The sequence below is a fragment of the Pagrus major genome, chromosome 7 (genome assembly GCF_040436345.1).
Source record: "Pagrus major chromosome 7, Pma_NU_1.0".
NCBI classification, from domain to species: Eukaryota; Metazoa; Chordata; class Actinopteri; order Spariformes; family Sparidae; genus Pagrus; species Pagrus major.
In genome coordinates, this window is record NC_133221.1 from 22,292,987 (window position 1) to 22,306,168 (window position 13,182).

The following is a 13,182-nucleotide window of genomic DNA, read 5'->3' on the forward strand; positions in this document are numbered from 1 at the left end:
ATAAATGAATCTTTACCTTTATTATTAAATAGTAAAAACTTAAATTGGCGTACCAGCAGTATGGCATTGCACCTGCAGCCTCTAGCGATAATAAGGAATGACAATGACAAAATAAAGTAAGTAAAATGGGTCCAAAGGTACATCACAGTTACCTTCAGTACTGCAGCTGTCCAGCAGATGGAGACAGAGCTGCAACAAGCAACGCCCACCCCTTATCTGGCAATATGACGTCATTGGGCCTTATCCAGGAAGTAGAAAAACATCAACAATCCTTCCAGGTTCCAGGCTAGGGCGAAGTGTCAGTGTAGCCTAGCAGCGAGGTAGCTAAGCGTGATTTTCTCGGGCATTTCGCTGATTTGTTTTATTTTTTTGTATATAATTACAGTATTGTAGCACCCCAGATATGTCGTTGTTAGGTAAGATATTTGGAGGAGGAGGAAAAGGAGGTAAGGGACCGAGCCCACAGGAGGCGATCCAGAAACTCCGAGAGACGGAGGAGATGCTAACGAAGAAACAGGAATTTCTAGAGAAAAAGATCGAACAGGAGCTGCAAATTGCCAAGAAAAACGGGACGAAAAACAAGAGAGGTGAGATATTAGGGCCTACTTTCACATAATTTCATCTCTTTATCATCATATTGCCTGGTCAATAAGCCTAAGCTAAGTGTTAGCATGTTAGCTAAGTTGGCTAACTTTCCCGAGCTGTCAAACAGTTGCCAGCCTCACCTAATATTAGCGTCGTTATGGTGCCACCCGAGATAAGTCAACGTGTCGTCGACTGTATGTGACATTCACATGTTGGCAAGAGGCTAGCCTCTTATATAGATATAAATATATGCCGACATATATCTGGTGATCCATTTTCAATCTGATTGATCAGTTTAAAAATTAAATGATTAAAAGTGCTTTTCACACTACATTTACACCCATGCTAGTTAGCCCCAGGCTAAAAGAAAGCGTTCACACTGGTACAGTCCTGACCCATTCTGAAGTGTGCTAACCCCGACAGGAGCTTAGGGCTTGCTGGCCCTGATCTGGAGCATGGTTAGCCCTGAGTATGGGGTTATTCCCTTAAAATCAACTACACTGGGCTAGTAGAAGTCCAGTGTGAATCACACAGCCCTGGGCTGAGGTTACCTCTGGGTCAACAAGGTGTATGTGAGAATGAGCTAAGGATATCTCTGGGCTAAGAATATGTAGTGTGAAAAACCCTATAGTTAGAGGTGTGGCAGGCCATACAGCCACAGTTACATGTCCTACTGCAGACAGACTGGCAGTAAAGATATCAGCTCAGTGTGGCGGGACGAGGGTTGATCACTGGAGTTGCAGATGTTAAATGGACCTCACTGACGTGGACGTGTCAGAGAGGTGGGTGTGTTTGCACCTTGGTCAGTGCAGAAACCTACAGACCTGGAGCAGCTCCTACAGCTGCCTGATAGATTATTATATAAGCAATAATGCAGTAAAACAAATATAATGACCCATAAGTTTCGTTTTTTAATCACCAATAATATTACTGTAATACTACATTAACTAGACGACACTATTATAACACCATTGCTTATGACGCAAGTTATAGATGTGATTAAGACATGAAACTTGGAATTTTGTGGACAACGTTTCACATTTGACAATAAAAGTGTTTTGTCCTCCCCTGGTTGACTTTTGAATCTTATTGTGGTTATTGCTTGTGTGAGAGTGGACATTTTTGGATGATGACACAGCTAGGAAAAAAGACAAGGAGGTCATCAAAAATGGTGGATAAATCCTACCATGGGACCATGATTATCAATAGTGTATAATCTGGAAGTCTGTGCAGTAGTTTTGAAGACACTTTGTTATGCATGAAAATGATGACTGAGGGTAAAATACAAGCAATCATCTTCCAGGAAGCACACATATTTAAAACAAATTTGACGCCAACCTGGCCAGCAGCTGTTGAGATCTGCCGCTCTCGACTAAAGTGTTGGACCAAGAGAAAAACTGATGGACAGTCTGACAAATAAATTGTTTGTGTCGCCACAAGTAGGGCAGAAATATATCATTAGATATAAATCTATATTGCCCTGGCCCACTTAATACTGCAGATTGTCTGTCATGTAAAGATTCATACTTGGCTGGACTATTTTGTGTACCTTGCCCTTAAACTCATTATTTCCTCCTCCGACTCCACAAAGGTTGTCTGAGTGAGTTGTTTTCAAAAGCCTTTCAAGTGTGAGTTAAAGACTGTGGTCATGTGACCACTGTGGCTGATTCATTTCTACTTTCTAGTTTTTCCATTTTGTCATCCAAGTTTCAGTCACGCACTTGAACTTATTGGTCTTGTTTATTTAGTACGTATTCAGGCTCTCATTCCTGTTTAAGGACAAAACAATCCCCATGATTCACAGTTTTACTTCATTTTCACTGAATAACATTTCTACTGTCTATTTATGAGACAATCTGTCCATCCTTGCTGACTCCTTCCCATTGTCTTTCTCTCCTCAGCGGCTTTGCAGGCTTTGAAAAGAAAGAAGCGGTATGAGAAGCAGCTCGCCCAGATCGATGGCACACTGTCGACCATCGAGTTCCAGAGAGAGGCTTTGGAAAACGCCAACACAAACACTGAAGTGCTCAAGAACATGGGCTTTGCTGCCAAGGCCATGAAGTCTGCCCATGAAAACATGTAAGAGCCAGCACCCATCCACTGATTGAGTTATTTACAATTTAATTGATTGATTGATGATTATAGAAACATTATATTTGTAGCCTGCTGCGTCTTAATTGGCAACATGTGACGAAAGTCTGTTCTAAATCAGTTATGAGCTCTAGTCTGCTCATGACAAAATACAAAGGATTTGACCCATGTGCAGTTATACCTCCCTAATCCAAACTCATCAGCACTGGATATTATTTGATTCACTGACAGACTCAAATGACTGAAAATAACATGAAGGATATTTAATAGAATGAATACACATTTCCCTGCTAAAATACATCAGACTTCAACCTCACAACATCAGTAGTTGCACACGTGAGGTAGTTTTGCATTGCTGCATGCCTCATGCATCACTCTTGCTGCTCACTTTTATTATTGTGTGTGTGTGTGTGTGTGGGTGGGTATGGGTAAATGAGGCTTGGTATCATTCACACATGAATCTTCTCCTGCTTGTTGTTCCAGGGACATTGACAAGGTGGACGACCTGATGCAGGACATTACAGAGCAGCAGGAGCTGGCCCAGGAAATCTCGGACGCCATCTCTAAACCTGTCGGCTTCGGAGAGGAGTTTGATGAGGTGAGTGATGCTTTTGATATTACAGTTTGTACATCAGTGAGGTTTCTTTGTGGTTATCTTCTAAAAACAATATCTGATTCAGAACTGAATTCCTGCTTTGAAGCAGATGGCTAAATATCTGCTAGTACCTGATTTATTTATAGATTTACTATATATAGATATTATCTCAGGCTAATCTGACATTACAGACCTTTTACACACCTGAATCAGAAATATTATTGGTAGTCAGCCAAGCATATGTCTTTTTTTTCCTGTGTTTAACACACAGTGATGAACGATAGACTGGTGATAACACCAGGATAACCCAGTCAAACACAGGTCAGCGTCATCCTTGATGCTACCCAGACTAACCACAGTTTGTTGTTTCTCGCGTCATTACTCTGGCATGAAGGCTCATGAATCAGCCTTATTTTTGAATGGTCTTATTCATGGACCAACTTCACCACAACTGATGGTTTTCGGTCATCCTGGGATAATATGGCAGGAAGAATGAACACAGCCTTTCTCAAATTCTCAGTCAACTGACTTGAAGTATTTTAATTCAACTCTCTGTGAGATGTTTTGCTCACCAAGAGTGCAGATGCACAAGATTAGGAACAGGTTGTACCACTAGTTTTAAGAATATATAAATAAAGAGAATTTTGTGTTATTGGGATCAGTATCTCTTATTGTTGCACGAATCAGTTGATGTGTTTATCCTGATCTTAAGTGTTGATTCCCGTCTTTCTCAGGATGAGCTGCTGGCAGAGCTGGATGAGCTGGAACAGGAGGAGCTGGACAAAAACCTGCTGGAGATCGGGGGAACAGAGAACGTCCCCCTCCCCAACGTGCCTTCAACTTCATTACCTTCCAGACCTGGTAAGAACCTGACACAACAATTCTGCTAACCTCACTGCAGCATCCTTTGTTTTTGAGTTTGGTATTTTGGGAAATATGGTTATCTGCTTTCTGGGAAAGAGTAAGATGACAAGACTTTGCAATTTTACAGGGGGGTTATGCGTCGTAATATTTCTTGGCTCTGTGCTGTGCCCAGGTAACCAGCTGAGACTCAAGAAAGTTATTGTTCGCGGCCAAGAAACAGTCTGGCAAATAACTATCCTGTAAAACTGCAAAATCTCTTCATCTAAACCCTCTCCCAATAAACAAATAACCATATTTCCAAAAAGTGGGTTCTAGTACAAGGTTATTCACTCTGGAGATCCCAGGTTCTGATCCTGGTTCAAGTTTAGAGCAGCAATGATTCATTAATCAATTTGTCAACTATTGAATTAATCGCCAATTATTTTTTTTATCATTGTTTAATCAGTTGAAGTAATTTTGTCAAAGAAAAAATTCAAAATGATCTGATGTCAGCTTAGGAAATGTGAATATTTTTTGGTTTCTTTACTCCTTCATGACAGTAAACTGAATATCATTGGGATGTGGACAAAACTAGACATTTTCTAACAACTAATTGGTTAATTGGGAGAATAATCAACAATGAAAATTATCGTTGTAGCCCTTTTCAAGATTGTCTTGAAACCAGCTGAGATGAGCTACACTTAACCGTACCAGTTTCTCCACTTCTCTCACATCTTTTATTTCTGTCTTTTCACCCCTAAAAGCCAAGAAAGAGGAGGACGAGGACGACATGGAGGATCTGCAGCGCTGGGCGATGGAAGCCATGTAACCCCAGCGTCCGCCACATCATACCTGCATCAGAGAGGGAAGAGGAAGGAGCAACAGGGGAATGAATGGACTGATAAGATGTTGTTATGTTGGATGTTATGAGTGTTTTTGTGTGTCTGAGGAGAGCTGACCGTCGACTTTATGTAACACTACAAAAAAGCAAAAATGCTGTAATCTTTCTTTTCTAGGCCCCTTCACAAATACAGATCCCCTGGGTGCTCAGCAAAACGAGCCGGTCAGGGGCTTTTATTTTGAAGCTATCGCTGTACCTTGGCAATGTCACCTAATACATTTAACCTTGATTTTTAATACTATACTAGCACTTCTCGGTCCCTGTGCTGCACAGGACTATTTCAGAGCCCACAGAGTTCATATTGAATTAAAGGATTTGAGCTCTGTGGTGTAGTAAGAGGAGTCAGATTGGTGTTACGGGTTGCGTGGCGTTGTGAACGTCACTGGATGACAGAAGAATTTTTATGCTAGCTTAATCCTCAAAGATCTGTTTTTCTGACTCACATATTTACCTGTATTTGTGGCGTTAAACTCGCTGGATGTTATGTTCTTTGTTTTTTTCCTCCTTGACAAAAATAACAATCTTTTGCTCTGTTTTTTGTTAACTGCTCTTGAAAAAAGGAGAACAGCTGAGCATGAGCTGGGTGAAGAAGCTACAAGCTGTGTGTTTGCCAGAGTTCGAACCTGTTCTTTTGTTTCAGGCTGCGTGCTTTGTCCCCTTTCCCCCCTCCTGTCGCCATTTTAGCGACTTCTCTCTCCCTCAAAGGCGTTCTCACCAGTGGTCCTTGTTATTTGATGTAAATATCCCAAATGTGTCTCTTTTTATATACTGTATTTCTGCCATCACTGAGAGGTTCTGTCGAGGTTGTGTGAAGCATGCAACAGTGGGAAACTGACAATACAGATCACAGCGCACGGCTAGAAGAGAGATGTTAAACGGAAACACTTTCATCCTGGTCTGTCTGTCTCGGTCTGTTCCCATAAGGGTTTTTGTTTCAGATTGTATAATGTTTAAAAAATAATAATAATAAACTATTGTCACACATTATTAACTGCATCTTGAAGGAGCTGGTGGTTTATAAAAGATTAGATTATAATCAATCTACAACATCAGCGTTTTGGAGTGTAAAGAGGTAATTCATTTAGTTTTTCAAAGTCATGATGTACATTTTTTACATAGTACAAAAAGACATAACACAAGGACGGATGGACAAGCATGTTTGCATTTCTATGTTTTATTTATCCAGATGAGAATATTATTTGCAAAATCATTAAAAGTTTTCAATTCTTTTATTGTAGTGGAAGCTTTATCTTTTCGCGTCATTGTGTGATAAAAGTACACTCATAGTGCCATCGTGTCACAGTCTATCACCTACAGTATGGCCTTGCTGGGAAACTGCTGTTTTGTAGAATATAATGAGCTTAAATGGCAAAACGGGTGAGGTCTTCAATTTGAATGTTTTGTCCAACCAGCTGTCCAAAGATATTCAGTTTACTGTCGGAGAAGACGAGGATAAGCAGCGAATCCTCACATTTGAGAAACTGTAATTAAATGGTTGGCGTTGCAGCTTGAAAACTGACAGGATCTTCTCATAGACAATTGATTTTCTGTCGGTTAAAGGTGCAATATGTAAGAAATCTAGTTTAAAACATCAAAAATTGACTATATTTCAGGAAGCAGATGGATGATTCTTATATTATGCACCTTTAACATATTGATTAATAGGCAGGGTCTTAGTTGTAACTCAACACAAAGACAGAAGGTTTGACTCTCTTCACTGAGAGTTAAACTTTTTGGACACAAGCATTTTCTGATAAATCTCAAACATAATGAACTAAAACATTTTAAGTTCACTAACAGCAGAAAATGTAAGTAATGAGATATTAATAATTCATATGAGGAACCTGCTGCAGACAACAGTGACTATCTTTACACTAATGCAGCCAGACGGGTGTGTTGATACTTCTGACAGGTTAGCTCAAAATGGTAAATTATGCTAATTAGAGACATGTACTATAAGAAGAGCAAAATGATTATTTTTTAATTTTCAGCTAACATGTATATACATAATATTAGACATAAACTGTTAATTTGCCCGTTTCCTGTCAAGACCGTGATGAAACAAATCTAATTTGCCTCTACAAGCTCATAATGTACATATTTAGCAACAGTTATGGTCGTCCACTCTTGCTCTTGAACACGTCTCAACTGGAGTGCGCCGTCGCAAAGTAATGACGTCCCGATCTGGCGACTTCACGCTTGCGTACTGCGGAGGCAACGCTGATGCAAGAAATTTTCAGCGCAGCAGTGTGGGACTGAACGAGGGACAAAAAGTAGCCGTATCTCAGCCACCTTTCAGCCCGCAAACATGTCAGGAGACGAGGTAAGTCACCTCGAGTCATCCGCTGTTTAGTCTGTGTTGGTGTTTGGGCTTGTTAGGTGAAATAAGGTGAATTATCGGATCAGATCGGTGCTGAGGATGACTTTAGGCCTCGACACTGCTGTTCCCCTCCCTGTCGGCACCATCTCTCACATGGCTGCAGCAAGGCTAACAACGGCCCGACCAGCCAAAATGATCAGATAATATTCAGCACACCACTCAATAACGATCTATCACATCGCGCAGTTGATGAATACTCACATCGGTTGATCAATCCGCCCTCTCGGAGCTGCTGGATAACTCAAAAGGAAGGATGGAGTTAGCTAGCTAGCGTTAGCTGGCCGTTTGGTTAGCTGCGGCGCTAACTGCTAGCTAGTTTTCTATACCACAGACAACAAGCTACCACGGTTTAACATTAGCTTTGTTTAGCTTAGACAGACAGCTGCCTTTACACAGAGAGCGTCGTGACAGAAATAACATGAATTATGTTGGTCAACGTGTTTAAAAATAGATATATCTAAATGGTTTTTATATTTCAACGGTTTAAATTCAATTCAACACTGCGACTGCAATTTTATGTTCGCAATGACGATTAGATATTTCCTTTGGTGTTTAAAAAAACGTGTTTTTTTTCGTGATTTAATAAATCTCATCACTTGTTCCTATGGGCACGATAGTAGACGAGGAAGGGACATTCATAGTTTTTCATTCAACGACAAATGTCACACGTTTTATACAAAATTGCATCAGTTAACTCAGGTGACGATAGTCGCAAAGAGGAGGATGAGTATCACAATATTTCATAAGTGAGGTCAAGTCTCATGTCACAATATCAATATTAACGACATATATCGATGTATACCGGTGTTGTAACACAAAATGCCTCTTTCTGAGTGGCTGGCAGGTGTCTGTTGTGAGACTGAAACTTATTTTCCACGTTTTGTATTTATCTGTTATTTTCCTGTTCAATCCTGTTCCTTCATATGGCGACAGGAAACAGTGAAAATGTCCAGATTTCAAAGTCGACATGTTCAGATTGCTTGTTATTCCTGACAGTCTGAAATCTAATGATATTCAGTTGCCTATTACAAATGGTGAACCACAGGATTTTTGCTAAACAAGACATAAACTGAGATTAAATTTCTGTCGAATCAATTAATAAACAGTTTGCTTTAGTCACTTGATATTGCGTAACAGGACACTTTACTTGGTGCTGGTCAGCAGTCACTATTTTAATTCAGGGTGCAAAATATATAAAGGTGCAGGACACTATAGCAACAATGCTTACAATTCATTTGTTTCGTTTACCAGTTGACTTTTATTTGTGAAATTAAATTGACTACAGGCAAGTGGCCATGTTGAAAGAGTGATAATGCACTCTTATGTGACCTGATGTATGAAAATAACTGAATCAATAGAGGAGGTGTCCTTCCCCTTTGCCTCATCCGGTGTTTCTGTTTATCAGAACACAACGCTCTGTAACTGATAATGATCACAGTGAAACACGCTGAAAATGATCAATAGTTGACCCATTAGATGTAACTGATTTGAAGACATTTTCTGAAAATCAAAGTTGTAATACACTGAACACCTGCCAAAATATGAATTATCACAGAAGTTTGGAAAAGATAAGATAGTCAGCAGAAGTTATTGAACCAACCAAAAACAAGTTCTCATATGGGGAACTGATTAGAAACTTGTGACAGTGGATTTATTTTGGCCATCATCTCATAATCTTGAGATTATCTTGAGAAAAAATTAAGTTTTCCCTCCTTGATCCTCCTTTTCTCTCCTTCAGATGATTTTCGATCCCAACATGACCAAGAAGAAGAAGAAGAAGAAGAAGCCCTTCATGCTGGATGAGGAAGGAGGAGAGGGAGTGGGAGGAGAAGAGGCCAAAGAGGTGGAGGCGAAGGAGGCAGAGCCCGAGGCCGGAGACGACAAGGAGATGGATCTGGATGATGATGATGGCAGGAAGAAAGGTTAGACTGAAAATAGAGATGCTCTCACTTTATATACTTCTACACCACACATTGAACTACCTGCTTGCATTTAGCTGGAACTAAACAGAGTTTGTTTTTTTAATGTCTCTAGAGCCATCTGATGATTTGAACGACCTGAACTTCTTCAACCAGAAGAAGAAGAAGAAGAAACCCAAGAAGGTATTCGAAAATGATGTCGAGGAGGGATTAAAGGTCAGTCACTGCGAAACCTCAACCAGTTCACAATCTTTCTTGCAACATTTGGTTTGTGTATTTCTGTCTGTCTGATCATTTTACATCAGCATGTCTTGTTCTTCTTCTGCCGTTGCTTTCACATCTTTTTCTTTTCTTAACTACATTCACACTCACATTGCTCGTTGTTTCGCTGAATTTCACATCTCATTGGTCCAAATCAGGAGCTGAAAATTGAAGGAGAGCAAACAGAGGTGCTGGAGGAGGACAACCTGGACCTGATGCTTCCTACCAAAAAGAAGAAGTCAAAGAAAGTGGACTTTGATGAGGGAGAGCTGCTGGAGAAGGATGACAGTAAGAAAAAGTCACTTGATCTTTATTAAAGTGGAGAATTAAAGGAAGGTGCTTGTGTGTAATAATGTGTGTATGATGTGTTTGCAGCGCTCGAGGACGATGAGGGGAAGAACAATGATGGAATCTCATTCAGCTCCTCCACAGGACCGGCCTGGGCCGACTCAGAAAGAGACTACACTTATGATGAGGTAGGACAGTACACACACAACCAAGACTCAGCCATTAACAGACAACCCATTCTGCATGAAGAACAGCAGCTGTTTTGGTATTCAGTTGAAAGATCTAAATTTTGAAAATGCTTTAATTCAAATGAAAAGTCTTTTTATCCACACAAACCTCACGTTTCCCTGTTGTGTGTTCACAAGTGGACAAGAAAGTTGCCTGTAAGAATGTAGCGTGGGGTGAGAAAGGGGAAGGAAGGTATTTAAGTTCTTTCTCTTTTTATTTCCTGTTCACTGGAAATAATAATGCTGGTTTTCAGTGGTTTTATACTGTTACCTGCCAGGTGTTGTTTTCAAATTGTGAGGAGAGTGTGTTCGAATGTGAACACAGACAAAAAAAATCCATAAATCTGCTCAGAAATCAAGGAAAAATACTCCAGAACTTGCTTGAGAATCGTCACATTTTTAAGTCTTCCTCAGTTTCACTGTAATCAAGTGGTAGTTGTTTAAATTTAAAGTGGTTTCAAGGTGTAGCCCACAGCTAACTGACTGACTTCATGGCAACATTATACTCGGTGATAACATCCAATGTAGTCCATAAATAATCTATCAAACTGAAATGAGACAAAGAATAATAAGAGTTCCCATCAATGTGATCTTTTTTTCATGTTGCTCTATCACTATTTGTTTTGAGATTACACGGACCCTGAATATCCCATGTTTATATACTGAAATATCGACACCTTCCTCTATGCACTTATATACACGTTTACCGTCTTAAAGTTTGTGTAACTTTTTGCACGGTCTCTGTCTCAGCTCCTCAACCGAGTCTTTAACATCATGAGAGAGAAGAACCCGGACATGGTGGCCGGAGAGAAGAGGAAGTTCGTGATGAAGCCTCCTCAGGTGGTCCGAGTGGGAACCAAGAAAACCTCCTTCGTCAACTTCACAGACATCTGCAAACTGTGAGCCTCGTTCACACTGAGCTCTCTCACTGCCACTGTCGTTATTTGATACCCATCTGAAGTGTCACGTTCAAACTGACCTTTCGTGTGCTTCATCACAGGTTGCATCGTCAGCCTAAACATCTGCTCGCTTTCCTGTTGGCTGAGTTGGGAACAAGGTACGTCCATATATACTGTTAAAATATTCATGAATGTACAGGAACTGAATTTTGTCATTTTGAGGTCCTAGTTCTCAACTGCAATGAAACAGTTTTGTGTGTACTGCTGTGAAAGTTTAAGTCGTGTTTTTGCTTTGTGTCTTTTTTCTGTTAACAGTGGTTCTATAGACGGAAATAACCAGCTTGTGATCAAAGGCAGATTTCAACAGAAACAGATAGAAAATGTGTTGAGAAGATATATCAGTAAGTGGCAATTGAACTTATTTTTATTATAGTAAACATGAATCTGATTTGGCTTTTTTCAAATAATTATACAGTGAGCTCCTGTGTGTACTGCAGTGTAAATAACTGTCCTCTCACCCCTGCAGAGGAATACGTGACGTGTCACACCTGCCGCTCCCCAGAAACCATCCTGCAGAAGGACACTCGCCTCTATTTCCTGCAGTGTGAAACGTGCCACTCCCGCTGCTCCGTCGCCAGCATCAAGACCGGATTCCAGGCTGTGACGGGCAAGAGGGCGCAGCTCCGCGCCAAAGCCAACTAAAGACCACCGTAACTGGGCTCCCCCTCCTCTCTCGGCCTTCCCTTTTCCCCCCTCAGAAGGGCCGGAGCTGGGGTCGGACGCCCCCTTTGATTCGCTAAAAGGACTCTCTGAATCGAACTGCGGGAGGGTTTGGCTGTTGTTTAGTTGTGTCGTGGCCTGACCAGGCAGGGAGTGAGAGAGTATCTAAAGATGATGGACGGGGTTCAGGCACCGTAAGCAGATGATGTATACCACATACACCGTTGGATGCATTTGATTTGTAGTCTGGCTGATGAATCCTCCACCCCCTAGGTTTTTTTTTTTTCCATTTGCTGTGATTCTTGATTCCTGCAAGAAAATTTAATATGGCTTGAACCCTTCCTCATCCTTTCTTCTCCCACTTTACATGAAAATTTCTTCAGATAAGGAATACATTTCTCCATACAACCAGCCAAATTGTAGCTAAGCTAAGTTGATCTACATTAACAGACCTTAGTTGCTCTGGTAAGTGTAGCCATGTGACTCACGTGGTCACCACTTTATTCTTGAGTTCCACATAGGCTGTGTTCCTCTTTCTGGTCTGGCCCTAATCATAAAACTGCCAGTTCAGAATTTTCTACCCTAGCTTATCAAAGACAAAAATCAATCAAGTCACAGGCCTGGAGTACATACAGGATGATATGTCACAAACTAGTCTCTGGCAAGCTCCTAACACACCTCCTTTTGATCATTTTATAGCAGGAGATGACTACAAAGTCAAACAAGTAGAGTTTGATAAGGAGATGAGCACCCTCTCACTGAAGACTTTGATAGCACAGTTGCGCGTGAGATGGACAGAAATTATACAGTGTGTTTGTGAGTGCTTTTGTGGCATTGATGAGCAATTGTGTACTTCATTGTTTCTTCCTTTTGACTTCTGAAGTTAAGGTCAGCGTGTTTGATTTGATTAGAAGGGTTTGAAAATTAATAAAGTTCATTTTGTCAAGAAGAGCAGGTTTCTTGAGCTAATGCCAGTCCTCCTAACACAACCAAATGCTACCCCCTTAAAACAGCTTCTGAGCAGGCACCTCAGATCAGTCTCCTCTAACAGGTCATTATTTTCAAGTGCGATTCAAGATATAACCACCTCAAGTTACAGTCCAATGATACTGGATATATGGTATTGGTTCTGTTATTGTTAGAGAAGGATGTGGATAAGAAGGTCTGGCTTGAATCATTTTAAAACCTGGTTTTTACAAAAATAAAATATTCTACTCTCTCTCTCCAGTACTGATCTCTCTGTGCTTACATTCACCTAGCTACAATTTCTTTTGTACAGAAATATAACTAAAAATAATGAAATAAGAAAAAGTAATTGATATGCCTCTAGTTGTATATTCAACTTTTAGAAATTAATTGCCATGAAAATGTAAACATAATGACAGTTTCTTCTTGAGGTGAATTATTGATTAAGAAGCAGCAGGTTGGTTTCTCACCGTACAGCTATTTAAAGCATTGGGAATCTTATCATGT

The 13,182-nt window shown here is 40.5% G+C and overlaps 2 protein-coding genes across 2 annotated transcripts; both read left to right on the top strand.

Moving 5' to 3' along the window:
- The first annotated feature begins 257 nt into the window (after window positions 1-257).
- LOC140999862 (charged multivesicular body protein 4b-like) lies at window positions 258-6,245 on the top strand. The gene is made up of 5 exons (XM_073470411.1): window positions 258-587; window positions 2,487-2,664; window positions 3,160-3,274; window positions 4,006-4,132; window positions 4,879-6,245. Exons 1-5 carry the CDS (start codon window positions 404-406, stop codon window positions 4,941-4,943), a joined length of 669 nt encoding a protein of 222 aa, XP_073326512.1. The 5' UTR covers window positions 258-403; the 3' UTR covers window positions 4,944-6,245.
- A 968-nt stretch (window positions 6,246-7,213) lies between these two features.
- eif2s2 (eukaryotic translation initiation factor 2, subunit 2 beta) lies at window positions 7,214-12,936 on the top strand. The gene is made up of 9 exons (XM_073469730.1): window positions 7,214-7,338; window positions 9,134-9,317; window positions 9,430-9,530; window positions 9,734-9,863; window positions 9,951-10,051; window positions 10,841-10,989; window positions 11,091-11,147; window positions 11,305-11,390; window positions 11,516-12,936. The coding sequence occupies exons 1-9, from the start codon at window positions 7,324-7,326 to the stop codon at window positions 11,689-11,691; spliced, it is 999 nt and encodes a 332-aa protein (XP_073325831.1). The 5' UTR covers window positions 7,214-7,323; the 3' UTR covers window positions 11,692-12,936.
- The last annotated feature ends 246 nt before the right edge of the window (window positions 12,937-13,182 follow it).